At 37.8% G+C, this 27,616-nt stretch overlaps 2 protein-coding genes across 2 annotated transcripts; both read left to right on the forward strand.

Annotated features, from left to right (window-relative positions):
• The first annotated feature begins 636 nt into the window (after window positions 1–636).
• Window positions 637–9,080, forward strand: tmem222b (transmembrane protein 222b). The gene is made up of 6 exons (XM_056399260.1): window positions 637–792; window positions 1,844–1,928; window positions 3,502–3,533; window positions 3,635–3,731; window positions 3,826–3,956; window positions 5,572–9,080. The coding sequence occupies exons 1-6, from the start codon at window positions 671–673 to the stop codon at window positions 5,657–5,659; spliced, it is 555 nt and encodes a 184-aa protein (XP_056255235.1). The 5' UTR covers window positions 637–670; the 3' UTR covers window positions 5,660–9,080.
• A 681-nt stretch (window positions 9,081–9,761) lies between these two features.
• On the forward strand, window positions 9,762–13,883 carry tpbga (trophoblast glycoprotein a). Its single transcript, XM_056399259.1, has 2 exons — window positions 9,762–10,495; window positions 10,753–13,883. The coding sequence occupies exons 1-2, from the start codon at window positions 10,242–10,244 to the stop codon at window positions 11,600–11,602; spliced, it is 1,104 nt and encodes a 367-aa protein (XP_056255234.1). The 5' UTR covers window positions 9,762–10,241; the 3' UTR covers window positions 11,603–13,883.
• Window positions 13,884–27,616: the final 13,733 nt, after the last annotated feature.

Consider the following 27,616-nt stretch of genomic DNA (forward strand, 5'->3'; position numbering starts at 1 on the left):
CCCTATAATGTACAGAATTGTTTTCTCTCCTGAAGTGGGGCCAGAGGCAGTTAAGGGTTCACTAATAGTGTTGTTAAATTGTTGTCTACACCAGTGGTTCACAGCCTGTTTAATCCCCCTTTAATGGAGGCTAATCTTGACCTGTGACTCCTCACCACTGCCTTAAAATTGACATGAGTTGTGTGCAGTTCAGTCAAAAAGTTTCTTTTGTGATTTATTTAATTACTATAATTTATTTTTACAGCTCTAATAAGTAAAAATAATTATTATACAAAAAACAACCGTGCTATATATCCATAGATGGCTCGCACAGACCCCGGAAGCTGCTCCTGCTGCCAAGCAACACGAGAGTATCAAGCTAGATTGAATAAGAGAGAGGGCTTCCGGTTGAGCCTGTCAAAGTAAAAATGTATGTTCGACTAGGCATATAAAACTCCTTCGCAAATGTTATGTTTTGATTTACCCCAGATGTAAATATATATCTCCGAGTATCAACATAGTTAGTAATGTGTACATCTCTTACTTTTTAAAAAAATCAAAGACCAAAAAGAAGACTTTTTGTGCGATTTATTTTGAAGCTAACACCACACATTTCCCGATCCTGTTCCGTGTCTGTGGCCGACTTGACGCAGCCGCAAGTGGGACAAATGAAGTTCATTTTCCACAGCTGATGATGGCGGATGTTGTTGAAAAAGACACCATGAAGAATTACCACATAGCGTCTGAGAAAATTAACCCAGACATCAGCCGCTATCCTTACTGTATTGTGTGGACACCTATCCCCGTGTTATCGTGAGTTATCGCCGCCGGTGTGCGGAGTCGCTTTTTGACCAAAAACCTCGGGACAGGGGACGAAGTGACAGCTCCACTAGCTTAGCTAGCTAGCACACGTACAATACCATCCTGTTGCTGATTTCCTTCGAATAACACGTTATATTAAAGCGTCCTTGCTGTTAATAAGAGTCAGAGTGATGAAAACGGATTAATAGCGTTTTAAGTTTTATTGAGTTTAATTTGAAAAACAAATGTATTTCAGTGCACAACTAGACATAAAATCAGAAAGCAAATGAACATAAAAGTAAACAACAAATGTCTAAAGAAACAACTCAAAACGGGTTTTACACACTTCAAAGTTGTAGGCTCTGCTTTTTAATGTTTAAAGAGTAAATTATTAGTGTTACAAAGTTATAATGTTCTTACCATAGTATTACTAAGATACTGTTATTGTTGTAATCCAAGTGTTGTAAACATACACACATACACATATACACAAGCTAAGGTCCCAAAATCATACTGTTATTTTTTTTAATTAGATTATCACAGAACAGTGGTTCTTATAGTGTGTGTGTGTGTGTGTGTGTGTGTGTGTGTGTGTGTGTGTGTGTGTGTGTGTGTGTGTGTTGCTCCTGCTTCCTGCTTCCTATTTATCCTCCTGCAGCGCCTCAGTCAGCACCAATACAGCAACATCAAGACTCAAGACAGCATTTCTATAATGTCCCTGTTAAATGACCTGATTAAATGGGGGGGGGGGTCGTTGGACTCCATGTGTTGCAGAACATGAGTGTGTTAGAACTGTTGTGTGGACGTTACCAATTTGAATTCATAAACCACACGAGAGGATGTTTTGTAAATGAGAATTGAGTGTTACTCCCTCTGTCCTTTCACGCTTTTATGTTACACATTTATTTCAGTCTTAACCTGAATCTGAAAATAAGGTTAAAGAGTGATAGAGACTTGGCCAGAGATTTTTACATGTGGTTCATCTTTTTGTGGTACTTCACAAAAATGCTTGTTTAATGTGCTAATGTTAACTCTGCATGTTTTGGGTTTTTTTTCCATTCAGATGGCTGCTTCCATTCATTGGTCACATGGGAATCTGCACTTCCACTGGAGTCATCCGGGACTTTGCTGGGCCTTACTTCGTCTCTGTGAGTTATGACCGTGGTTTTACATAAGTTGATTTTTGAGGGAATATTGGTTGCAAAATGAAGCGCAGTGCAGTGGCTCTACTCAGTGGATGAGAAGTCACGGTCAATTCACACCTTCTGTATAATTCCTCTTTAAAAAAATACAATTTTTTTTTGTTAGTAATAGGCAAATAACGTTGTAGTGCATTACGGCCACCAACTGCAATATGGAGTATGGATTTGGAAAAGCGCATGTGTGGATTGACAGACCGACGCGGGACCTCAATTGTTGAAAGAAGGAAACCACTTGAATGTTCCCACAACTGGAGAAAAGTCGACATGTAAACGTACCTCATGTGGATGAGCTTTTGTAGTATCAAACACTCACCGCAGAGTTTGTAACTCGCTCCTTAGAGGAGGGCAGTTACAGTCGCTTACAATAGATTGCGGTGGTAACTGCGTTTTACAGCAGGACAAACTTTTCCAAATGTCAAAAGAAGTTTCTCAAACCACTCCTGCTGCTTAGATCACTTCTTCACTCTCCATTTGTATTTTTTCAGTTTGTTTCACATTTTTTGCCCAAAATGTGACACAACACACATTTGTTTGTGTCTCGCAACCAACGCGACCAAATATAGTTGAATCATCCATCTCATAAACACTGGACGCACACTGCACAGTTTGAGTAATAAGTCGATGAGACCGAAGACTTCACAGACACTAAAACGCTGGACAGGAAGCACTTTTCCGACTCGAAGTTATCATGGCAGCAGCTGTTTTATTTTTTTGTTGTGGCGATCACAAGATAAACATCAGAAATACACATCCATGTTAGAAATGAACCCCACCATGAAGGTGCACTTGCATGAATTTGATTGGCCACTGCAAGGCCTCGCAGGGTGGTGTTAACAGATCACAATCAGATAAGATCAAATCACCACTCAGAATATCTGATTTGATTTGGGTGGGTGGTTGTAATTCTCTGATTTGCAAGAACCAAATGAGATGCACGACGAAGAAACGACAGACGACACTGAGATGCTTTATAGAGCCATCTTCAGGTCAACCTGCCAGTAACAAGTTCTTAAGTTTCTCCCGTAAAAATCCTTTAAAATTAATGCTATAAAATTATCTTAAATATTTTTGATTCGGCACATGACTAAGGCACAAATCCAAACTACTTTGTTTGAAAAGCTCCTTTAATCCACATAGAGGTGCTTAAACCTGGAGCTTCACAGCTTCATTTAGACTCATTCGGCCTCTTCACACAAAGTTGATGGTGAACACAGACAAACAGGATGTGAGGCGCATTTCCTAAATCCTTAATGCTAAACCATCTAAATTGCCACGAAATGCGTCAGAGCTCATGTGACTGTTTATCACGTCGTGAGTAACAGGTTGTTTTTGAAAATCCGACTGAAAAAGTTTGGAGCTGGTGGTTGCGTCCGGCTGCACTGAGCAGAAAACTGAATCATACATTTGTGTTGTATAAACAAAGGAATGTAAATTGAGCTCAGACGGATTAAACGTGAGCAGGGATCACATGAACTGTTTTGAAATGAGAGAAAGAAATAAACATTTTCTCTTTCTGCAGGAAGACAACATGGCTTTTGGGAGACCAACAAAGTAAGTAAATGAACATCTTTGGGATGTCGTGTTGTGACTGATTTATTTTTAGTGAACATACAACATACAACAGCGCAGTTACTTTTTCTCTTTGACTGTAGATACTGGATGCTTGACGTTAGCAAAGTCTACGCCAGCGGCTCCAACGCCTGGGACACAGCGGTGCACGACGCTTCAGAGGAGTACAAGCACAGGATGGTAATGAGTAGATTTGTTTACGTGTCCGTTATTCGCTTTATAAAACCAAACAGACGGAGTTGTAACTTGTACTCTTGCTTTTTTTCTCCCGAAGCACAACCTCTGCTGTGACAACTGTCACTCACATGTAGCCATGGCTCTGAATCTGATGCGATACGAAAACAGCACCTCATGGAACATGGTCAACCTCTGCCTCCTCGCTCTGATCCATGGAAAGCATGTCAGGTAAGAAGGGGTAAACGCAGACATACAGTACATTAACGGTCCAACTACAGTGAAGGTGGCTGAGTCGTTGGGTGAATCCAGGCTCGTCTACATGAAGGTTTCAGTCTCCTTTTTTAATTGTTTGTGTCTCGTGTGTCTGGTAGAACGGATGAGCTTTAATTTTTATCAATAGTTTTATCATATCCCACTGGCTTTTAAGGCATATTTTAAAGCCTTGAGTTTATTTTCTCCCATTTTACACATGCAGCTAAAGTAACCGTCAAAATGCTGTTGACCTACACTCAATACTGAGCCTGAACGCACCCTGCGTAGACACAGATGGAGGACTGAAGCTGTTGCTGCTTTCACTGCGAAGCCTGTGTGTCAGACATTAAATGAAAACAGACTTGCCTCAACCGAATCATAGAGAGGACTCGCTTTAAATTGATTTATTTTTTTACATACAGTAACAAAATCACAGGCAAGTCTGGATGCTGCACAGTCCAGTCCGGTCCAGTCCAGTCCAGTCCAGTCCGGTCCAGTCCGGTGTTATGACTGAAATGAAATAAAAACAGATAACTATGAGAGTTGAGCATGAACTTTTTAAGTGTGTTTGAGGCTGATCTCGTCGACAGTGGCAGCTTTACAATCATACTAAACACACAAACAGTCGACCAGTTAGTTTTTATGGCTGGACTGTAAAATGTGTAAAATGTTCTTGCTTCGCCTGATCGGGTCACATGACCTCAGTCCAGCTAATGAGGTGTCTCACGTACTGAAGCCCCTGAAACAAGCAAGAGGTAAAAGATTGCAGGCCTGACAGAGCGACACCAGGAAGTATCCAAAAATGTGTTGTAGAACTTGTTGTGAGAAAAACAAATTCATCTGAGTCATCCTCAGTCCAAAAATATCTGAATGTTGTCCACCTTTTTAAAAGCCGCTTTTAGCAGCAGCCCTATGAACTCCAGCTGCTCTCGCCAGTGCAGCGATATGAAACAGGGCTAAAGCTTGTGAATGAGGTTTCTCACTGAGATCCCAGGGGCTAGAGAGGGGGGGGGGGGGGGGAGAGAAAGAGGGAGAGAGAGAGGGAGAGAGCCCTGATTCTTCCAAGTATTAACAGTATATAGGACGTTCCTGTCGAAGGCTCTTTACGGCCACAGGAATGAACTACATATCCCAGAGGGCCTCTGGAGAGTGTTGCGTGCATGTTGAATGCTCCTGTAAACTGCAGTTATGAAACCAACTCCGCAAACAGGGTTTCAGACGAGAATTCGGACGCAGGTTTTTACAGACCAAAGAGAAGCGGAGCGACATGTAGACACACCTTGTTATTAACTAATCGAGCATCTGTACCGTAAACCTTCAGGCTTTTGATTAACGTAAAACTACGTACGTGCACAGTTTCTGTTGCATCGTACAAATCATTTCATGTCTGATTCCCCAGCGTCTCAGCGGGGGGCCAGTGGATAGTAATGTGAAAACACGTTATCATGGTTACAGCCAGTTTTTGATGACGTGTGGAGGAGGGGGGGTGTTTTACAAAAATTAGATGAGTCTTCTGTTTGTTTGTTTGTTTGTTTGTTTGTTTGTTTTTGGTCACGTTTCCTCACCCCTCTGTCTTCCTCACCTGATCCAGCTGCGCAGGCTTCCTGAAGACGTGGCTGCCTTTCCTGATGCTGATGGGCGTCATCCTCACAGTGGCCCTGGCCCTCAACCTCCGGTGACCTGGGAGGCAGGTTAAGGACACAGTGGAACCCCTGCAGGTCGGATGTCGGGGTTTGACCTTTTTAAACAGGGAAAAAACTAAACAAAAAAAAAAAAAAAGAAAAAAAAAAAGGGCGGGGGGCATCACACGGTGTCGAGCGAAAGTAACCGAGGAGATAAGAGACTTCTCGCCTCACGCAGAGAGCGTTGAGCAGGACTGTCCAACACACGTGTACCAACGCTGGCAGGCGCCGTTTGTGGAGAGCAGGCGGCCCGTCACTGGCATTACTCCAGCGGGCGAAGCTGGAAGTTTAAATTCAGTTATTTTGAGAGAAATTGACTGAACACCCCCCCACCACCACAACAACAACAACAACAACAACAACAACAACGACAACAACAACGACAACGACAACAACTACCAGGACCATACAAACACACTTAATGGATTATGATTGCTGGAAGCCTGACGGCAGGTTTCAGCCACCGCCACCTGCACAGTGTAGCAGGAAACACATCCATTGCCTTGCTTTTCAGATTTTGATGGTCTTACTTTGTAACGGATTTGGGAGCGCAATCCCATGATTCAGTGCTTCCAAGGATGCCATGTTTTTACCAGGGAGCACAAACATGTTAAATCAATTAGATGCCTTTCTAAGGAATTTATCGCATTTCATGCTTGATCTAATGTAGCTCTTCTACGGCACTGCGCCGTAAATATGCCGGAGCAGTTTGTATTTTTGTGCATTTTCTTACTCGTATTCAGACTAACTCCGGAGGATATCAGAAAGTCTGCGTCTTCTAAAAAAAAAAAGAACAACAAAAAAAAACAAAAAAAAAAGAAATATTTTCTCAGAGAGTGCATCACACGTGACCACCTCATGGTACTACTTCAGTAGGTTTACGATCGATCGGTGTTTTCATACCTTTAACTACAGATCATCAGAGCAATGATTGTAGCAACCTCAGTGAATGTGGCTGTGGGAAATACCTGAGAGAGAAACCGAGAGAACAGCAAAAGCAGCTCCTTTTGGTTTTTTCTGTACTCGTGCCAAATGTAGGAGAAAACGCGAGACCAACTCAAACTGTGTCCTTGAATATGGAACTTGCTCTTCGGTGGAACAGCCCAAAGTTACGTTGATGTCAGAGTTATGACACCTGGTGTACTCGTTTTGTTTTTCATCACTAATTGTGAGTCTTAAGGGAAGAAGCAAGTGCCAGTGCCTAAAAACGACCTCTCTCTCTCTCTCTCTCTCTCTCTCTCTCTCTCTCTCTCTCAGATCCTTTATGTGTTATATTTTCAGTTGTTTTTGATGCGTTAAAAAAAAAAAAAAAAAAAAAAAACGTTAATTCCACATGATGGTTGGCACTCGAAAATCCGTTGCCATGGCTTTCGTTGAGTAGATTCAAATCCCCTCATTGTTTGCAATCAAACAGAAAAAAGTGTCGGGCCCTCTTCTTTGTCCACGGTGCTGCCAGAAGCAGCAGGTAGCCAGGATCCTCAGGTTTTTCACGCTCTCGCCAACCCCTGCTGAATATCCCCAGCCCCCCCCCACCACCACCAACACCAACACCAACACCCTGTAGCGCCTGATCAGCGTCGCTCCTGCTGTTTTCCACCTCTGCAGATCAGATTCGAAGGTCACTGTGAAATGTCAGCGCTGTCTCACAAAGCTTTTGACACGTACCGGCCAACATCCTGCAATAATCCAAAGTAGATCATTTATAGTGTGTGAGCGTCTCGACCCAAATCACGTGTGTTCTCTGTAGTGAGGGTTTGATGCTAGCTAGGGCTAACACAGTGCCAGTTTTCTACACTGTGCTCTCCTCATTGAGCTTCAGTTGGAAGCAGATGTTCTCCGGCCTCTTGTGCGTCTTTCACCCATGTTGCCTGTAAATATTTGAACACACATTATACTGTACACCAGGTGCTCTTTATATACTTTGCAAACTTGATCGCTCACTACGGATTTATCCTTTGAATAATTTACAGCGTCATTTTTGTTTCTGCATATCATCTCTGCTCTGCAGCGAGTTTGTGTGTGCGTGTGTGTGTGTTTGTGTGTGTGTGTGTGTGTGTGTGTGTGTGTGTGTGTGTGTGTGTGCGTGCGTCTTTGTGATGCACACGATTGGAGAGAGCATGTGATTGCATGCCAGCATGTGCGTGTTGCATGCATGCAAGAATATATGAGAGTTTGAGAAAGACTGTTCGACTCATTCTGTGGCTTAATAATCACCTGCGTTTCATTGCAGGCACCCGCCTACTGATTGAGTTCTATATTTATTACTCCATATCTTTATCTTAATCTCTTTCAACTTTTATGCGATTTGCTGGTAAAACCTTGCAAGAATGAATAATAAATTAGACTGTAACAGGCTTGAGTTAATGTTGATTCGATGCAATAGCCTGCGTCTGTGCGTAGCTTTAGATTGTGGAAGACGAGAGCTGCAGAGTCATTTTCTCAAAGCATTAAAACAAGGAAAGAAATGGAGAACCTGACCTCAACTTGAAAAGTGGAAATAGTCAATGTAAAAACACATTGTTTTGGGAATATTTTAAAGCTGTGTCACTAGTAACTAGTGTTCAGAAGTGTCGAGTCTCAAATATTTCTGTTTTAAGTTATTGGAAAATTTTATTTTTGGACTTGAGATACAAGTGAGCCGACCGGTAGCCTTGCATTGAGAGCGATGTTACTAAAAGTAGCACGTGTTTCAAGAAAAAGAAATCTGGAAATACTCTCGTTAAGCCTAAACTACAGTGACGTTTCACATCTCTGTCCAAACTTTCACTCGTAGAAAACAAACAGAAAAAGTGAAAAACGTCCTTTGGTTTCTCTGTGATTGAGCTAAGTGTCAGGAAAAAAACGGGAGCCAAACTGTGTCCTTGAATACGTCACTTGTTCCTCAGTGAATCGGCTCATTCATCACACGTCGAGCTGAGAATGAAAAGCCCTTTGAGGGGTCACCTGATGGACATTGTCATTTCACCGCTTCTGACAGAAATATATAGGCCTATGTATACTTTAGGACGAGAGATATAGATAAATAATACACCGGTCCTTTTTATCGGCGTGCATGTGCGAGAATGCAAAATTCAGCGGAGAAACCAATTTCAATGGGTTTTCGACGTGGCCTGCTTCGGTGCCTTGTTGTATCCAAGAGCCAGGTCCAGGAATGTGGAGACCTGTGGTCCCAGCGATTCAGACCGTTGACAAAAGACAGTTGGGATGCTATTATTAGTGCCACTATCAATACTTATACCAGTCTGCAATTTTCCAAACCCTCTTTTGTTTCTCTAATCCCCCCAAAAATATCTTTTATGCTGCAGATCATATGGCCCGCTGGGGAATTTTAAGACTCCTGCAAGTGACTGTGTGAACTCTGAATGTGTTTATGACTTACAGCTATAATACCAATAAAGATGTCTATTATTGTAGAAAATTTGTGGGAGTTTTTTTCTCTCTCTCATTTTCTTTTTTCTTTTAAATTGAATTTCCGTCCTTGAATTATGACGACTGTGTTTCATCAGCCTGTCAGCAGGAGGGATGATGTTAGGATTTCAAGGCTCTGTGAGCCATGAAAGGCAAAGTCCCCTCCTCCTCCGCGAGTTTCTATAAACACACTCTGAAGTGATTCCTGTAATAATCATTATCATCTGTCAGAATAAACATTAAGGAAGGAAAAGCCTTCACAGCTTTGATACTCCACTACCGAGTCCCACTCAGAGGCCATTATCCCCGAAGAGCATCGTGGTATTCAAGAACAGGGGGGGGATCAAAGGGTCTGCAGTCTGCACCCCCACACCCCCCCAACAACACCCCTCCCCCATCTTTACCATACCACCTGGGTGGATGGGAATGACCTAGGTCTAGGACGTCAGATTCTCCAAACACTAGTAGTGAAACTGTGGCAGCCATTGCCTTAAATAACAATTTACATGGAAACATTTTAAAATCTGAATTATGATAATAAACATGGATAATAAACATCTTTTTTTGCAGAAAACACTGAATTCTTGCCCCTTTTTTTGATTTTCATCTGCAACAGCATCATAAACTGGGGCTCAGGTGTGTTTATATATGACACATAATGAGGAGAGTGAGAGCTGAGAGAGCCGGTCCACTTGCTCCTCCTCGTGCCACTACAGTCTCCACTCGAAGCCGAGAGGAAAGAGCTCGCGGATCGGGACCGGGTGGAGGGGTGCAGGGAGAGGGGAGAGAGGGGAGAGAGGGGAGAGAGAAGCCCCTCCCCGCAGATCATCGCTCTATAGTCGATGGTCCTTTTAACTTCATTGTTGGAGAAGTAGCGACGCCCCGCTTTGCCACGGCGAAGGATCAAGCACCCCCTGTGATCAGCACGACCCCTCCGCCTCTGTTCTCATGGAAATCAGAGCCTGCCTCCCGGCCACACTTTCTGCACGGATGCAAAGTTGAAGCAGCAGCAGCAGCAGCAGCAACATTCCCGGCCGGGACAACGGATGATAATGACGTGTCGGAGGAGCTGATCGTTTCATTTACCCCCCCTTTTTTTTTTTACATTTTTATTTTCCTGTGTGTTTCGTTTTCCTCACTGCTTGCTGCTGCTGCTCCGACACTTTCCAACATGCTGGATTTAGCGCGGTGCATTGTTTTCTGCGCGCTCCTTCGCTGCGTTCACGCGTCGTGCCCTCCGCGCTGCGAGTGCTCGGAGGCGGCTCACACCGTGAAGTGCGTCTCCAAAGACCTGCGGAGTATCCCGACCGGGATCCCCGGATACACCCGGAATCTGTTTGTCACCGGGAACCAGATCAGACGCATCGGCCCGGAGTCCTTCAGAGGTCTGGATAACGTGACCAACTTGTCCCTGAGTAATAACAGGTAAGACTCTCCTGCACCGTTTTGTCATTGTTGTCATGCAAAGCAAACATATCATGGGGAGTTCAAGCCTTTAAGATAATGTCTCCACAGTTTGTCTCAACTATTTTTGTTCTGAAGGTAAACTTATGTCAAGGTTTTGGTTATATGACTCTTGATTTATGGGATGCATCATAGTGACAGTATGTAATATTCTGAGTAGTTGCAGTTGCAGAAGTCTTTAAACTTTCTTGCCATCTCTTGGCTGTCCTCAAATCCAGAATTTCCGAGGTGGAATCCCACACGTTTGCCGGACTCCGCAGCCTCCGCTCTCTGGATCTGAGCAACAACCAGCTGGCAGTCATTCACCCCGAGGCCTTCACCGTCCTGAACCAGTCCCTGCGGGAGCTCAACCTGAGCCGAGCCCTCTACAACCACTCGTCGGTGATGGACTTGGCCACGTCTTTCCGCTGGAGCTCCCTGGGGAACCTGCGGGGACTGGACCTGTCCGACAACGGCCTCATCTATTTGCCCTCGCGCATCTTCTCCCACCTGACCAGCCTGCGACGGCTCCAGCTCTCCAACAACTCCCTGGTGGCCATCCACAACTCCACCTTCTCGGGGTTGGAGCAACTGGAGGAGCTCGACCTCACGCTCAACGCCCTCAAGTCGTTGCCCGAGGAAGGTCTGCGAGAGCTGGACTCCCTGCCCACAGCTGACCTTCTGCTGGGGGAGAACCCGTTCACCTGCACGTGTGGAATTGAACCTTTTGCTCTGTGGCTCAACAGATCACAGGAACGCATCAGCAACGCCGACGGCCTCGTGTGCGCCTTCCCGGCCAGCATGAGGAACACATCCCTGCTCGCTGTGGGCACCTTGACTCTGGGATGCCACCAGAGGGATGCGGGGGCAGACCTTGCTCTGCAGACCTCTTACGTCTTCTTGGGTGTCGTCCTGGGCTTCATAGGCCTCATCTTCCTATTTGTACTTTATCTCAATCGCAAGGGCATCAAGAAGCGGATCTACGACATGCGGGACGCCTGCAGGGAGGTGTGGGAGGGCTACCACTACCGCTTCGAGATCGACTCTGACCCCAGGTTATCGCAGGTCTCCTCGAGCGCCGACGTGTGACAGGACAATCACCCCCCGGTGTATTTTCTTATGACTCTTTTCTAATGCATTTATCAGTAGGAAAATGTAAAAATTGTACAGATTAGTGTGTAAATATATAAATACAATAGAGTTAATAATCTTTCAGCCTTGTTGATTAAAGCATGCACTGCCCGTCTTTCCTCATTGCACATGTAAAACTCTTCTTTAATACAGAGTATCTTGGATTTCTTTGCTTTAACGGACACAAATGTTCTGAACAGTAATTTCTCACATCCTCGCCTGCTCTTTATGTTCACACAAAAGCAACAGTAAGTGCCTGGTATTGTTTACTGATCATTTTACTGATCTGGACCGAACTCACTTTCTACTTGGCACACTTTCATTCAGCTCTCTGTGTCGGATCTTTGTGTCCTCATATTTAACTTGTTAAAAAAAAAAAAAAAAAGCAACAAAACGCTGCAATAAAATCCTGACACTACAAAAACAAACCTCTGGGAATTTAAAGCACAATCACTCATTCATCTTTGAACCATTTCAAGCCCTTTGGTCCCTTCTTCCTTCAGCCCCAGGGTGCCAGAGAGGAATTAAGCCCCCCCCAAAAAAAAGCTTCACTAAAGCCCTCCTTAAAATCACCACTTTGCTTTTCTCTGGATGTTGGATTGGACTGGAAGAGGAAGGGGGGGGGGGGGGTGACAGTTCAGCACAGACCAGCGGAAATCTCCAAACCCCCTCCTTCTTTCTTTTTTTCTTTTTTTTCATGAAACGTTGCTTTGTTTTAACTCCTTGAGTTTTTTATTGTCAGAATGATGAGAACCAGTCCCGGGCTGCGGCTGCTGAAAGCAATCTCCCTCCCTCCTTAAAGACAACAGCCGCTCCGGAGGCTCTTTGAAGGAAAACTCTCTGACTCTCCACGTTTTTCTGTTTAGGGGATTTTTTTTTTTTTTTTTTTTTTTTTCCAATGATAAGATACAGATGATTCTGAAACACCAGCTTCATTGTTTCATTCAGCAGTTTTCCTCTGACCTTTTTTTTTTGGCTGTTTTTTTTTCTTCCTCTCCACCTTTTACAATCTTTTTTTTTTTTAGTGGAAATGTGAAACCCCAGAGATGTCTGTCAGAAACTGTCAATCTTTCCGTTTTTTACATGCATGTTTCAAAGCGAATTAATCCACGACAAATATCATATGTGTCGTCTCTGTTCTTCTAAATGGCTTCATGACAAAAAGCAATTCTCTGCGGTCTTTTGATGCTACAAACAGGGGGATGGCAAGCTGCCCATTCCTCAAGTGTTTATTGCCCATATTGTCAGCTATCTAGGTATTTGGTTGGGGGATAAACTGAAACAGCCTCCCATTGTTCGAAGCCAAAGTAGCATCTTCATCCCATCAAGATGTTCTCCAAGCTCCTGTGAATGCAATCCAGAACTTGTTTGTAACATGGGAGAGTAATTTTACCGCATGTGGAATGACACAATAAAACTGTAGAAAAGTCGTGATCTCTGTAGAGTCATTTAGCGCAAATGTAATCTTGTGTGTTGGTGAAAACAGCTGAGATGAATGTAAATCATGATCATGTTTGGACTGAAGTGAAGGTATCATTCCTCCCGAGCTGCAGAACCACATTAAGCCGGGCATTTACTCGCCAAGGAGAAAACAATTGCGGCTCGCATGCTGACACAAAGGGGCGGCTCAGATGGCGAGACGCCTTCAAATAAGCTTTGTTCTCCGGCGCAGAAAGATGCCTTGTGATACTCATTCTCTTTCTGCTTTCACAGACGCCCATTATGCCGCCGCGTAATAGGATTCACTCACGATGACAAAGTTGAGCGCTCTGATCCAGCTTTTGTTAAAGTGTCATCATTCTTAATATTTGCCTGTGGGAGAAAATCCCGAGGAGAAGTTTTCATTTGCTATTACACAGTGTGTCACAACCCGGGGCATTAAGCCGGCCACGGGTTATTGGTGTCAATTGGCGGAGCAGAAAGAAGAGAGATTACTCCCTGGATGTCATTACTTCCGTTTCCTCTCATTAAAGTGTGGATTAGGAGGTGCCTTTTTTTTTGTCTTTTTATGAGCCTGTCTGTTTGAAAAATATATGGTCTGTTTGCTATAGGCTGTGCAAAATTGTCTCAGCAGGAATGCAATGAAAAGAGAGGAACCCTGCGAATGCATCCAGACGTTCCCCATTACCAACTTTACAAAAGAGAGGCTTGTTAAAAACAGAAGAATTGCTCCAACTACTATGTTCTTTCAAAGTGTATCTTGCACATATCTGATTAAATGATCACGTCTTTCTTTCGGCTCTGCTTCCCATGTCTTTGTATTCCCACAAGCTATTTGTTACAGCGCTGAGGTTTCTTTAGAGGAAGCAGTTTTAAAAACTTTAACAGCTTCATGTTGCTGCATATTCCTCGCAGCATGTGGTTTTTTTTTTTTTTCAAAATGCATATTTAAAGTTTTCTTTTGGTTTTAATGTGTTCCTCTGGAGTATATTCCTCTTTCTTTTATACGCTTCTTGTCTCTGGGAACATCTTGGCGCCATTACATGGATTTAATGGCCATGATAGGGAATATGCCTTAAAAGTGAACACCACATCTGCGAGGAATTGAACATATTAAAAAAAGGAGACCACAACAGTCAGCAGCATGACGACAGAGACAAAGTGGCATCTACCCCCTTGCACTGGCACAGTATGACAAACGCAGCTGTCTCTCTCTCAGCCAAGGACACATGTCATCATTTACATTTACCATCAGTAAATACTACACAGTCATCTGATACATTCTGCTTTACATTTGGCGGTCCGCTTTTAAAACCAAACCCAGTACAGAACAGTGAAACCAAGTCGAGCCTCTCCTCTCCTCTCCTCTCCTCTCCTCTCCTCTCCTCTCTCTCTCTCTCCTTCTTTTTTAACAATGAACTTATTTGTGAGATCAATGAATTCACTCACGCAGCTTCCTGTGTCCCGCCGATCCATCATGTCCGACCATGTCAGCGAAGGTGGCAACTGAACCACAGAAGTGGTTCCAGTGGGGTATTACCCATTGTTCTGCTGTTCACTTGATCAATGTGACTGTTTGCCGGATGATGTAAGTAAGGAGGACTTGGTACAGTTGGCCCAACTGCCCATTAAAACCAACTGGCCTCCCATTTATCACGTTCATTAAGGCTAGAGCTAACAACACACTTAAACGAGCATATAGCATGCAGTATGTGTAAACACACAGACCTGAATAGCAGTATTTGTTGCCTCTGCCAGTTAGGTTTTTTAACACTACAGAATTTCACAAAAAGTACTGAAATATTTTGCACCAAATTTGGTGAACGGATGCGTCATGGACCAGGGAAGAACTCTTCAAATTTTGGTGCTGATCCAGTTAAAAGGGCAGTTACAGAAATTTTCTAAACTTTCCTAAGCATTGTGTGATAGGCCTATTTTTTTATATTCTTCAATTTCTCAATATTGATGTAAAAATCAAACATATTAAAGGTGTTGAGACGTATGACTGTATTATATAATCTGAACGTCAGATATGTGTGGGATTGTTTGGCCTTTGTGGAGGTATGTTCTCTACTTCCAGTTAGAACTGCACTCAGATAGTCTGTCTTCTTTCTGTCATCATTGTCTCTAAAAATAAATCTGAAATTAATATTCACTTTTGCCATGAAATCAGTACTTGGCGTACTGATTTAATTTTTGCAATACTATACTATGACGTTTTATGCCTTACTATACTATGACATTTTTTGACATTTTTATGCTTTACTATATTATGACATTTTTTGCCTTACTATACTATGATTTTTTAAAACTTTTTTTTCCTTACTATACTATGACATTTTATGATGTTTTCATGCCTTACTATACTATGATGTTTTTTGACATTTTCATGCCTTACTATACTATGACGTTTTATGCCTTACTATACTATGACATTTTTTTTCCATTTTCATACCTTTGTATATTACGACATTTTATGCGTTACTATACTATGACTTTTTTTTTCCATTTTCATACCTTACTATACTATGATGTTTCTTTGTCTTTTTTTTGCCTTACTATACTATGACGTTTTTTGACATTTTTATACCTTACTATACTATGACGTTTTATGCCTTACTATACTATGACATTTTTTTTCCATTTTCATACCTTAGTATATTACGACATTTTATGCGTTACTATACTATGACTTTTTTTTTCCATTTTCATACCTTACTATACTATGATGTTTTTTGACGTTTTCATGCCTTACTATATCATGACATTTTTTACCTTACTATACTATGATTTTTTTAAAAAAATTTTGCCTTACTATACTATGACGTTTTATGACGTTTTCATGCATTACTATACTATGATGTTTTTGGGACATTTTTATACCTTACTATATTACGACATTTTATGCCTTACTATACTATGACATTTATTTTCCATTTTCATACGTTACTATACTATGATGTTTTTTGACGTTTTCATGCCTTACTATACTATGACGTTTCTTTGTCTTTTTTTTTTGCCTTACTATACTATGACGTTTTTTGACATTTTTATACCATACTATATTATGACACTTTATGCCCTACTTTACTATGATGTTTTTTGGACATTTTTATACCTTAATATATTATGACATATATGCCTTACTATACCATGATGTTTTTGGGACATTTTTATACCTTACTATATTACGACATTTTATGCCTTACTATACTATGACATTTTTTTTCCATTTTCATACCTTATTATACTATGATGTTTTTTGACGTTTTCATGCCTTACTATACTATGACATTTTTTGACATTTTTATGCTTTACTATATTATGACATTTTTTGCCTTACTATACTATGATTTTTTAAAACTTTTTTTTCCTTACTATACTATGATGTTTTTTGACATTTTCATGCCTTAGTATACTATGACATTTTATGCCTTACTTTACTATGATGTTTTTGGGACATTTTTATACCTTAATATATTATGACATTTTATGCCTTACTATACTATGACATTTCTTGACATTTTTATGCCTTACTTTACTATGACGTTTTTTTGACTTTTTTTTTGCCTTACTATATCACGACATTTTATGCCTTACTGTACTATGACATTTTTTTTCCATTTTCATGCCTTACTATACTATGATGTTTTTTTTACTTTTTTTTGCCATACTATACTATGACGTTTTATGCCTTACTATACCATGATGTTTTTGGGACATTTTTATACCTTACTATATTACGACATTTTATGCCTTACTATACTATGACATTTTTTTTCCATTTTCATACCTTACTATACTATGATGTTTTTTGACGTTTTCATGCCTTACTATACTATGACATTTTTTGACATTTTAATGCTTTACTATATTATGACATTTTTTGCCTTACTATACTATGATTTTTTAAAACTTTTTTTTCCTTACTATACTATGACGTTTTATGATGTTTTCATGCCTTACTATACTATGATGTTTTTTGACATTTTCATGCCTTACTATACTATAACGTTTCTTTGTCTTTTTTTTGCCTTACTATACTATGACGTTTTTTGACATTTTTATACCTTACTATACTATGACGTTTTATGCCTTACTATACTATGATGTTTTTGGGACATTTTTATACCTTAGTATATTACGACATTTTATGCGTTACTATACTATGACTTTTTTTTTCCATTATCATACCTTACTATACTATGATGTTTTTTGACGTTTTCATGCCTTACTATATCATGATTTTTTAAAATATTTTTTGCCTTACTATACTATGACGTTTTATGACGTTTTCATGCCTTACTATACTATGATGTTTTTGGGACATTTTTATACCTTACTATATTATGACATTTTATGCCTTACTATACTATGACGTTTTTTGACATTTTTATACCTTACTATATTATGACATTTTATGCCTTACTTTACTATGATGTTTTTGGGACATTTTTATACCTTAATATATTATGACATTTTATGCCTTACTATACTATGACATTTTTTTGACTTTTTTTTTGCCTTACTATATCACAACATTTTATGCCTTACTGTACTATGACATTTTTTTTCCATTTTCATGCCTTACTATACTATGATGTTTTTTTTACTTTTTTTTGCCATACTATACTATGACGTTTTATGCCTTACTATACCATGATGTTTTTGGGACATTTTTATACCTTACTATATTATGACATTTTCATGCCTTACTATACTATGACTTTTTTTTTCCATTTTCATGCCTTACTATACTATGACGTTTTTTGACATTTTTATACCTTACTATACTATGACGTTTTATGCCTTACTATACTATGATGTTTTTGGGACATTTTTATACCTTAGTATATTACGACATTTTATGCGTTACTATACTATGACTTTTTTTTTCCATTATCATACCTTACTATACTATGATGTTTTTTGACGTTTTCATGCCTTACTATATCATGATTTTTTAAAATATTTTTTGCCTTTCTATACTATGACGTTTTATGACGTTTTCATGCCTTACTATACTATGATGTTTTTGGGACATTTTTATACCTTAGTATATTACGACATTTTATGCGTTACTATACTATGACTTTTTTTTTCCATTATCATACCTTACTATACTATGACGTTTTATGACGTTTTCATGCCTTACTATACTATGATGTTTTTGGGACATTTTTATACCTTACTGTATTATGACATTTTATGCCTTACTATACTATGACGTTTTTTGACATTTTTATACCTTACTATATTATGACATTTTATACCTTACTATATTATGACATTTTATGCCTTACTATACTATGACGTTTTTTGACATTTTTATACCTTACTATATTATGACATTTTATGCTTTACTATACTATGACGTTTTTGGGACATTTTTATACCTTACTATATTATGACATTTTATGCTTTACTATACTATGACGTTTCTTTGTCTTTTTTTTTTTGCCTTACTATACTATGATGTTTTTTTGACATTTTTATACCTTACTATATTATGACATTTTATGCCTTACTATACTATGACGTTTTTTTGACGTTTTTTTTGCCTTACTATACTATGACGTTTTATGCCTTACTATACTATGACGTTTTATGCCTTACTATACTATGACGTTTTTTTGACATTTTTATACCTTACTATATTATGACATTTTATGCCTTACTATACTATGACGTTTTATGCCTTACTATACTATGACGTTTTTTTGACATTTTTATACCTTACTATATTATGACATTTTATGCCTTACTATACTATGACATTTTTTGACATTTTCATGCCTTACTGTACTATGACGTTTTATGACGTTTTTCTGACATTTTCATGCCTTACTATACTATGACATTTTATGCCTTAATATATTATGACATTTTGTGCCTTACTATACTATGATATTTCTTGACATTTTTATACCTTACTATGCTATGACGTTTTATGCCTTACTATACTATGACGTTTTTTTGTCTTTTTTATGCCTTACTATACTATGACGTTTTATGCCTTACTATACTATGACATTTTTTTTCCATTTTCATACCTTAGTATATTACGACATTTTATGCGTTACTATACTATGACTTTTTTTTTCCATTTTCATACCTTACTATACTATGATGTTTCTTTGTCTTTTTTTTGCCTTACTATACTATGACGTTTTTTGACATTTTTATACCTTACTATACTATGACGTTTTATGCCTTACTATACTATGATGTTTTTTGACATTTTTTTTCCATTTTCATACCTTAGTATATTACGACATTTTATGCGTTACTATATTATGACTTTTTTTCTCCATTTTCATACCTTACTATACTATGATGTTTTTTGACGTTTTCATGCCTTACTATATCATGACATTTTTTACCTTACTATACTATGATTTTTTAAAAAAAATTTTGCCTTACTATACTATGACGTTTTATGACGTTTTCATGCATTACTATACTATGATGTTTTTGGGACATTTTCATACCTTACTATATTACGACATTTTATGCCTTACTATACTATGACATTTATTTTCCATTTTCATACGTTACTATACTATGATGTTTTTTGACGTTTTCATGCCTTACTATACTATGACGTTTCTTTGTCTTTTTTTTTTGCCTTACTATACTATGACGTTTTTTGACATTTTTATACCATACTATATTATGACACTTTATGCCCTACTTTACTATGATGTTTTTTGGACATTTTTATACCTTAATATATTATGACATATATGCCTTACTATACTATGACGTTTTATGCCTTACCATACCATGATGTTTTTGGGACATTTTTATACCTTACTATATTACGACATTTTATGCCTTACTATACTATGACATTTTTTTTCCATTTTCATACCTTATTATACTATGATGTTTTTTGACGTTTTCATGCCTTACTATACTATGACATTTTTTGACATTTTTATGCTTTACTATATTATGACATTTTTTGCCTTACTATACTATGATTTTTTAAAACCTTTTTTTCCTTACTATACTATGATGTTTTTTGACATTTTCATGCCTTAGTATACTATGACATTTTATGCCTTACTATACTATGATGTTTTTTGGACATTTTTATACCTTAATATATTATGACATTTTTATGCTTACTATACTATGACATTTCTTGACATTTTATGCCTTACTTTACTATGACGTTTTTTTGACTTTTTTTTTGCCTTACTATATCACGACATTTTATGCCTTACTGTACTATGACATTTTTTTTCCATTTTCATGCCTTACTATACTATGATGTTTTTTTTACTTTTTTTTTGCCATACTATACTATGACGTTTTATGCCTTACTATACCATGATGTTTTTGGGACATTTTTATACCTTACTATATTACGACATTTTATGCCTTACTATACTATGACATTTTTTTTCCATTTTCATACCTTACTATACTATGATGTTTTTTGACATTTTCATGCCTTACTATACTATGACATTTTTTGACATTTTTATGCTTTACTATATTATGACATTTTTTACTATACTATGATTTTTTAAAACTTTTTTTTCCTTACTATACTATGACGTTTTATGATGTTTTCATGCCTTACTATACTATGATGTTTTTTGACATTTTCATGCCTTACTATACTATGACATTTCTTTGTCTTTTTTTTGCCTTACTATACTATGACGTTTTTTGACATTTTTATACCTTACTATACTATGACGTTTTATGCCTTACTATACTATGATGTTTTTGGGACATTTTTATACCTTAGTATATTACGACATTTTATGCGTTACTATACTATGACTTTTTTTTTCCATTATCATACCTTACTATACTATGATGTTTTTTGACATTTTTATACCTTACTATATTATGACATTTTATGCCTTACTTTACTATGATGTTTTTGGGACATTTTTATACCTTAATATATTATGACATTTTATGCCTTACTATACTATGACATTTCTTGACATTTTTATGCCTTACTTTACTATGACGTTTTTTTGACTTTTTTTTTGCCTTACTATATCACGACATTTTATGCCTTACTGTACTATGACATTTTTTTTCCATTTTCATGCCTTACTATACTATGATGTTTTTTTTACTTTTTTTTGCCATACTATACTATGACGTTTTATGCCTTACTATACCATGATGTTTTTGGGACATTTTTATACCTTACTATATTATGACATTTTCATGCCTTACTATACTATGACGTTTCTTTGTCTTTTTTTTGCCTTACTATACTATGACGTTTTTTGACATTTTTATACCTTACTATACTATGACGTTTTATGCCTTACTATACTATGATGTTTTTGGGACATTTTTATACCTTAGTATATTACGACATTTTATGCGTTACTATACTATGACTTTTTTTTTCCATTATCATACCTTACTATACTATGATGTTTTTTTGACGTTTTCATGCCTTACTATATCATGATTTTTTAAAATATTTTTTGCCTTTCTATACTATGACGTTTTATGACGTTTTCATGCCTTACTATACTATGATGTTTTTGGGACATTTTTATACCTTAGTATATTACGACATTTTATGCGTTACTATACTATGACTTTTTTTTTCCATTATCATACCTTACTATACTATGACGTTTTATGACGTTTTCATGCCTTACTATACTATGATGTTTTTGGGACATTTTTATACCTTACTGTATTATGACATTTTATGCCTTACTATACTATGACGTTTTTTGACATTTTTATACCTTACTATATTATGACATTTTATACCTTACTATATTATGACATTTTATGCCTTACTATACTATGACGTTTTTTGACATTTTTATACCTTACTATATTATGACATTTTATGCATTACTATACTATGATGTTTTTGGGACATTTTTATACCTTACTATATTATGACATTTTATGCCTTACTATACTATGACGTTTTATGACGTTTTCATGCATTACTATACTATGATGTTTTTGGGACATTTTTATACCTTACTATATTACGACATTTTATGCCTTACTATACTATGACGTTTTTTTGACGTTTTTTTTGCCTTACTTTACTATGACGTTTTATGCTTTACTATACTATGACGTTTTTTTGACGTTTTTTTTGCCTTACTATACTATGACGTTTTATGCTTTACTATACTATGATGTTTCTTTGTCTTTTTTTTTTTGCCTTACTATACTATGATGTTTTTTTGACATTTTTATACCTTACTATATTATGACATTTTATGCCTTACTATACTATGACGTTTTTTTGACGTTTTTTTTGCCTTACTATACTATGACGTTTTATGCCTTACTATACTATGACGTTTTATGCCTTACTATACTATGACGTTTTTTTGACATTTTTATACCTTACTATATTATGACATTTTATGCCTTACTATACTATGACGTTTTATGCCTTACTATACTATGACGTTTTTTTGACATTTTTATACCTTACTATATTATGACATTTTATGCCTTACTATACTATGACGTTTTATGACGTTTTCATGCCTTACTGTACTATGACGTTTTTTTGACGTTTTTTTTGCCTTACTATACTATGACGTTTTTTTGACATTTTCATGCCTTACTATACTATGACATTTTATGCCTTAATATATTATGACATTTTGTGCCTTACTATACTATGATATTTCTTGACATTTTTATACCTTACTATGCTATGACGTTTTATGCCTTACTATACTATGACGTTTTTTTGTCTTTTTTATGCCTTACTATACTATGACGTTTCTTTGTCTTTTTTTATTGCCTTACTGTACTATGATGTTTTTTTGACATTTTTATACCTTACTATATTATGACATTTTATGCCTTACTATACTATGACGTTTTATGACGTTTTCATGCCTTACTGTACTATGACGTTTTTTTGATGTTTTTTTTGCCTTACTATACTATGACGTTTTTTTGTCTTTTTTTTTGCCTTACTATACTATGACGTTTTTTTGACATTTTTATGCCTTACTATACTATGACATTTTATGCCTTAATATATTATGACATTTTGTGCCTTACTATACTATGATATTTCTTGACATTTTTATACCTTACTATGCTATGACGTTTTATGCCTTACTATACTATGACGTTTTATGCCTTACTATACCATGATGTTTTTGGGACATTTTTATACCTTACTATATTATTACATTTTATGCCTTACTATACTATGACGTTTTATGCCTTACTAAACCATGATGTTTTTGGGACATTTTTATACCTTACTATATTATGACATTTTATGCCTTACTATACTATCATTTTTTTAAACTTTTTTTTGCCTAACTATACTGACGTGTTTTTGTCTTTTTTTTTTGCCTAACTATACTATGACATTTTTGACATTTTCATGCCTTACTATACTATGATGTTTTTTGACATTTTCATGCCTTACTATACCATGACATTTTATGAGTTACTATACTATGACGTTTTTTTGACAATTTTTATATCTTACTATACTATAACGTTTTTTTTTAACAATTTATGCCTTTCTATGCTGACATTTTTTGACATTTTTATGCCTTACTATATTATGATGTATTTTGTGACATTTTTATGCCTTACTATACTATGACTATACTCATAGTAAAATGCAGCTTATTCAAATCAGATTTTCGTAAAAATTTCTCATTAAATGTAATCATACCTGTCTATCTTTATATTTACATCTATAATGAACACACACTGGCAGGGTTTGGGATGGATATAATTTTACAAAACATATGTGTATAATACAAACCTATAATATAAATAGACATACAAAAAGACATGATTTCTATTAACTCGACGTATTTGTCAATACATGATATTGTTCCAATTTACAACAGGTTTCATGTGCATTTTTATTTCATATATAGGCTATACACACACATGACTTTACTTCATATATACATATATTTCATATATGGAAATTCAACACACACATATACATTAGATGAAAAGACTGGCACAATAGCTATATCATCACCATATCATCATAGTTAATATTTCTTTACAGAAAAACTGAGGATTACTCAAATTTCAGTTCAACTTCCATAAAACAAACATTTCAAATGGATTTGATTTGCATTTAATTGCATAATTTATCAGTTTCACTTGGGTATGTTCGCCACAGAGTTTGTACAACATGTATGTGTCCACACGTCATAATGGAATACTTTATGCTCTTGAAATTTAAACAAAAACCTCTTGGTGCACAACCGCAATGGATCCCCAGGACCCGCAGAAAATGAGAAACAAATGCTTTCAACAAAGTCCTGTCCCGTATGAAAGGCAGGCTCATGTAAAACACTCCACCGCAACAATGCAGCCTCCCTCTGAAGTCTCCATTGATCTCTGAATTGACTACAACTGTAAACGGAGCAACAGCATGACTCTCCCAGGCCTGAAAGCCCCCCCACCCCCAACACATCCCCTCTGCTGGGCCTCTGTGCTCTGAGTGTCCTAAGCCTTGTTGTGGGTTCTGCTGTCCTCCACTTGGCCGCGATCAGTCTCTCGAACCATGAGGCCTGTCAGAAGTTCTGTTTTGTTGCTGTGGTTGTTTACAGGAGGATGAGTTTGGGAGTTTTCACATTTCCCTCTGTGTCCCATCCTGCCTCACTCTCTGAAGCTCACTTGATGTACTAGGATTTTAAGAAGAGACACATTTCTTCTCTGCTTTATCTTCTTCCAAAGATTCTGAATGGACAATAACATGGAATAAAGATTAATTGCTCCAATGGTGAAACAAACGTGATGAAGCCCCTCGATTGAGTAAAACCAGAGAGATAACCCCCCTATGATTTATTAAACAGTTTTCCTCTGGTCCTCTCAGAGAAAATGAATAAGGCCTGTGCTGCTGGTTGATTATAAATGGCCCTTTTTTAAAGAAGAGACAAGATACTCACAACTCCTGAACTACTTCACCATCCGCTTCATGCATCAATGAGTTCTGGAATTGAGCAGAAAACAAATACAATAGGCTGGAAACTGAAGTCATTTGAAGACACTTGGGATGAAATCCCCATTCAGTAGACCCACAATGGTTTATATACAGTTTAATTTATTGTTGGCTATGGTTTTCTTCCACTTTTTAATCTAGTTACATTTTTTTAATAAGATTAAAGTTGCGCCTATTAATATTTTTATATGATTAATGGGTCGAATGTGTGTTATATTAAAACTGTTGCTCATAGTGAGGAAGCCTGAGGAGGAACTCTGCAGTTCTTCTTAGTTCTCTGCAGCATTTTAGCTTCTTTCAGCTGATTGTTTTGATTAAACAATTAATTTGCTAATTAGCGACTAGCTTTGAATGTCGTGGAGCAGCTTAAGAGCCAGATATTTTTCTCAGGACACAGTGTAGAACAAAATGGAGCTACAAGGATGGTCAATATTGTTATTGCGCTTGCTCTGGAGTTCTGCCCCCAAGTGGCCAGCGGTTTGATGACAACTTTGTTTTATATATGTCAGCAATAATAACACTATCTTTACCAAGTTCATTGTTGAGATTTGGGAATGAGAACATTGCTAAAAATAAGTCAAAAGGAGGAAGAAAAATTAATTGGCCAGAGCTATTTGTATGTTTTGCTATCGCTACATAGCTAACGTTAGCATTAACTGCTGTTTATGTCTCAGTCTAGAAGAAAACTGTGAGTTCAGCATCAAACTTCATCCTTTTACTTGCCAACAGTTGTCTCCAGTGGTAGAGAGCAACACCAACGTTAACTCTTGTCTCTATCACATCTTTTCTTCTACTGAAGTTACCGTGCTAACCAGCTAGCCCTGGCCCAATAGCAACTCACTGTAGCCTCGAATCTGCCCTGAAGACGTATTATAACCTCAAGCAAGAAACCACGTTTGGCAGCAGAGAAAACTTACAAAAAAACGCTTTTAAATAAATCAAGTCTTTGCAGACCAATTTCCTGGTTCAACTTTCACCTACTGTACTTGTCGTAACAGTTTTTTGTACAGTTTTAAGTCGCCCTCACCTTCAGTTTTACCTCCAGATAAAGTAGTTTAGATAATGTTTGTTGTAGCGATGCTGCTGTGCTCCCAGATCTCAGCAATTACTCATGGGTGAAAACAGAAATATAACCAAACATTATTGCAAAGCTGCAATAAACTGGAAATGCCCCTTAACTTCAGCTCCACAACAATGTCAGAATTTATCAGAGGAGGAAGGAGCGCAGCCTCTCTGACGATGATGATGATGATGATGATGGATCCTCGAGCTGCTCGTGGAATGTGTTGAGTGTGAACTCTCCATAGGTAGTTTGACCTCTTGCCTTCCTGATGGGAGGAGACCTAAAGCTCATTATTATTACCTTCATTATTTCAAATGCAGGACCAGATGCCGGAGCGGGAGGGGGCCCAGTGCACCCAACAGGGATCTGAGGCACCTGATTGGTCAGGAGGAGGAAGAGCGGTTCGGAGGCCAAAGGGTAGATTCTTCCGGAGAGGAGACACCATCTGCTGACTGTCTCTCTCTCTGACTTTACATCATCGTGCTACATCAAGGACTTTGAGGAGATGATGCTGCTCACGTTGGACGAGGACTTTCTGTTACAGCAATGCAAGATTGAATAAATAAATAAATAAATAAATAAATAAATTCTCTCAGTGTAGTATCAGATTTCAGATATAATGTAGGCCCCTCCCAACAAAACCATGTAATACCAGTATTGCAGAAAACCCGCAATATTATTTTTTGATTGGGTTTTGTAAAGTATTTGAGTGAGTCTCACATACACTGTCCTGCTGCTGCAAATACTCACTAGAGCACCAAATGTGTATTGATCCACCGCTGAAAATAGTCCCGAACAAAAGCACAGCAGGTAACGTCTGCTACTGGGGTGTCAAGAAGACTATTCAACCTTTTAATTAAAATCTAAATAAATGTTATGGACCTATTTTATACTGTAGATTTACATCTTGTCTCAGGACAAATGAGACAGGAAATCAACAAAATCATTTAGAGACAGACTAATGCTTTTTGTTGGTTTTGGTCTTTTTCATACAGAGCAATGTCAGGTTTTTCTTTTAACACATGAAAATAACCAAAACTGCTGTTTTTTTTGTTTTGTTTTTAAATGGCAGCAAAGTCAAGAATCATTGGCTTCGTGGAGATAAAAGGCCACAACACAAATACATTTTCCAGATTCAGCTGGTAAAATCCTGCAAAGCTCTGCACATAAATCAGACGACGATGCTGCATTTTCTCTTCTCCTCCATCACAGCCCATTTGTGTTCATGCACATGCAGAAACGACTCTATCTAAGCAGCTGATGAGCGTGAGTGTAACCTTTACTCAGGAGAGGTCTGTCCAATGAGAGTGTGTGTGTGCTCCACTTGTCCACAGGTCAAGGGGTCTGTGCGGATCGAACAGTGTGTTTCCTCTAGTTACAGCAGATTTGATCTCAATTATAGATTTATTATTATTTTTAACGCCTTTGTCATCAATAATGTTTTTGTTGATTCCAGCAGGGAGGGGGGCAGGGGGGGGAGGGGACTTTCACTTCTTGC

This window comes from Seriola aureovittata, chromosome 16 (assembly GCF_021018895.1).
Source record: "Seriola aureovittata isolate HTS-2021-v1 ecotype China chromosome 16, ASM2101889v1, whole genome shotgun sequence".
NCBI lineage: Eukaryota > Metazoa > Chordata > Actinopteri > Carangiformes > Carangidae > Seriola > Seriola aureovittata.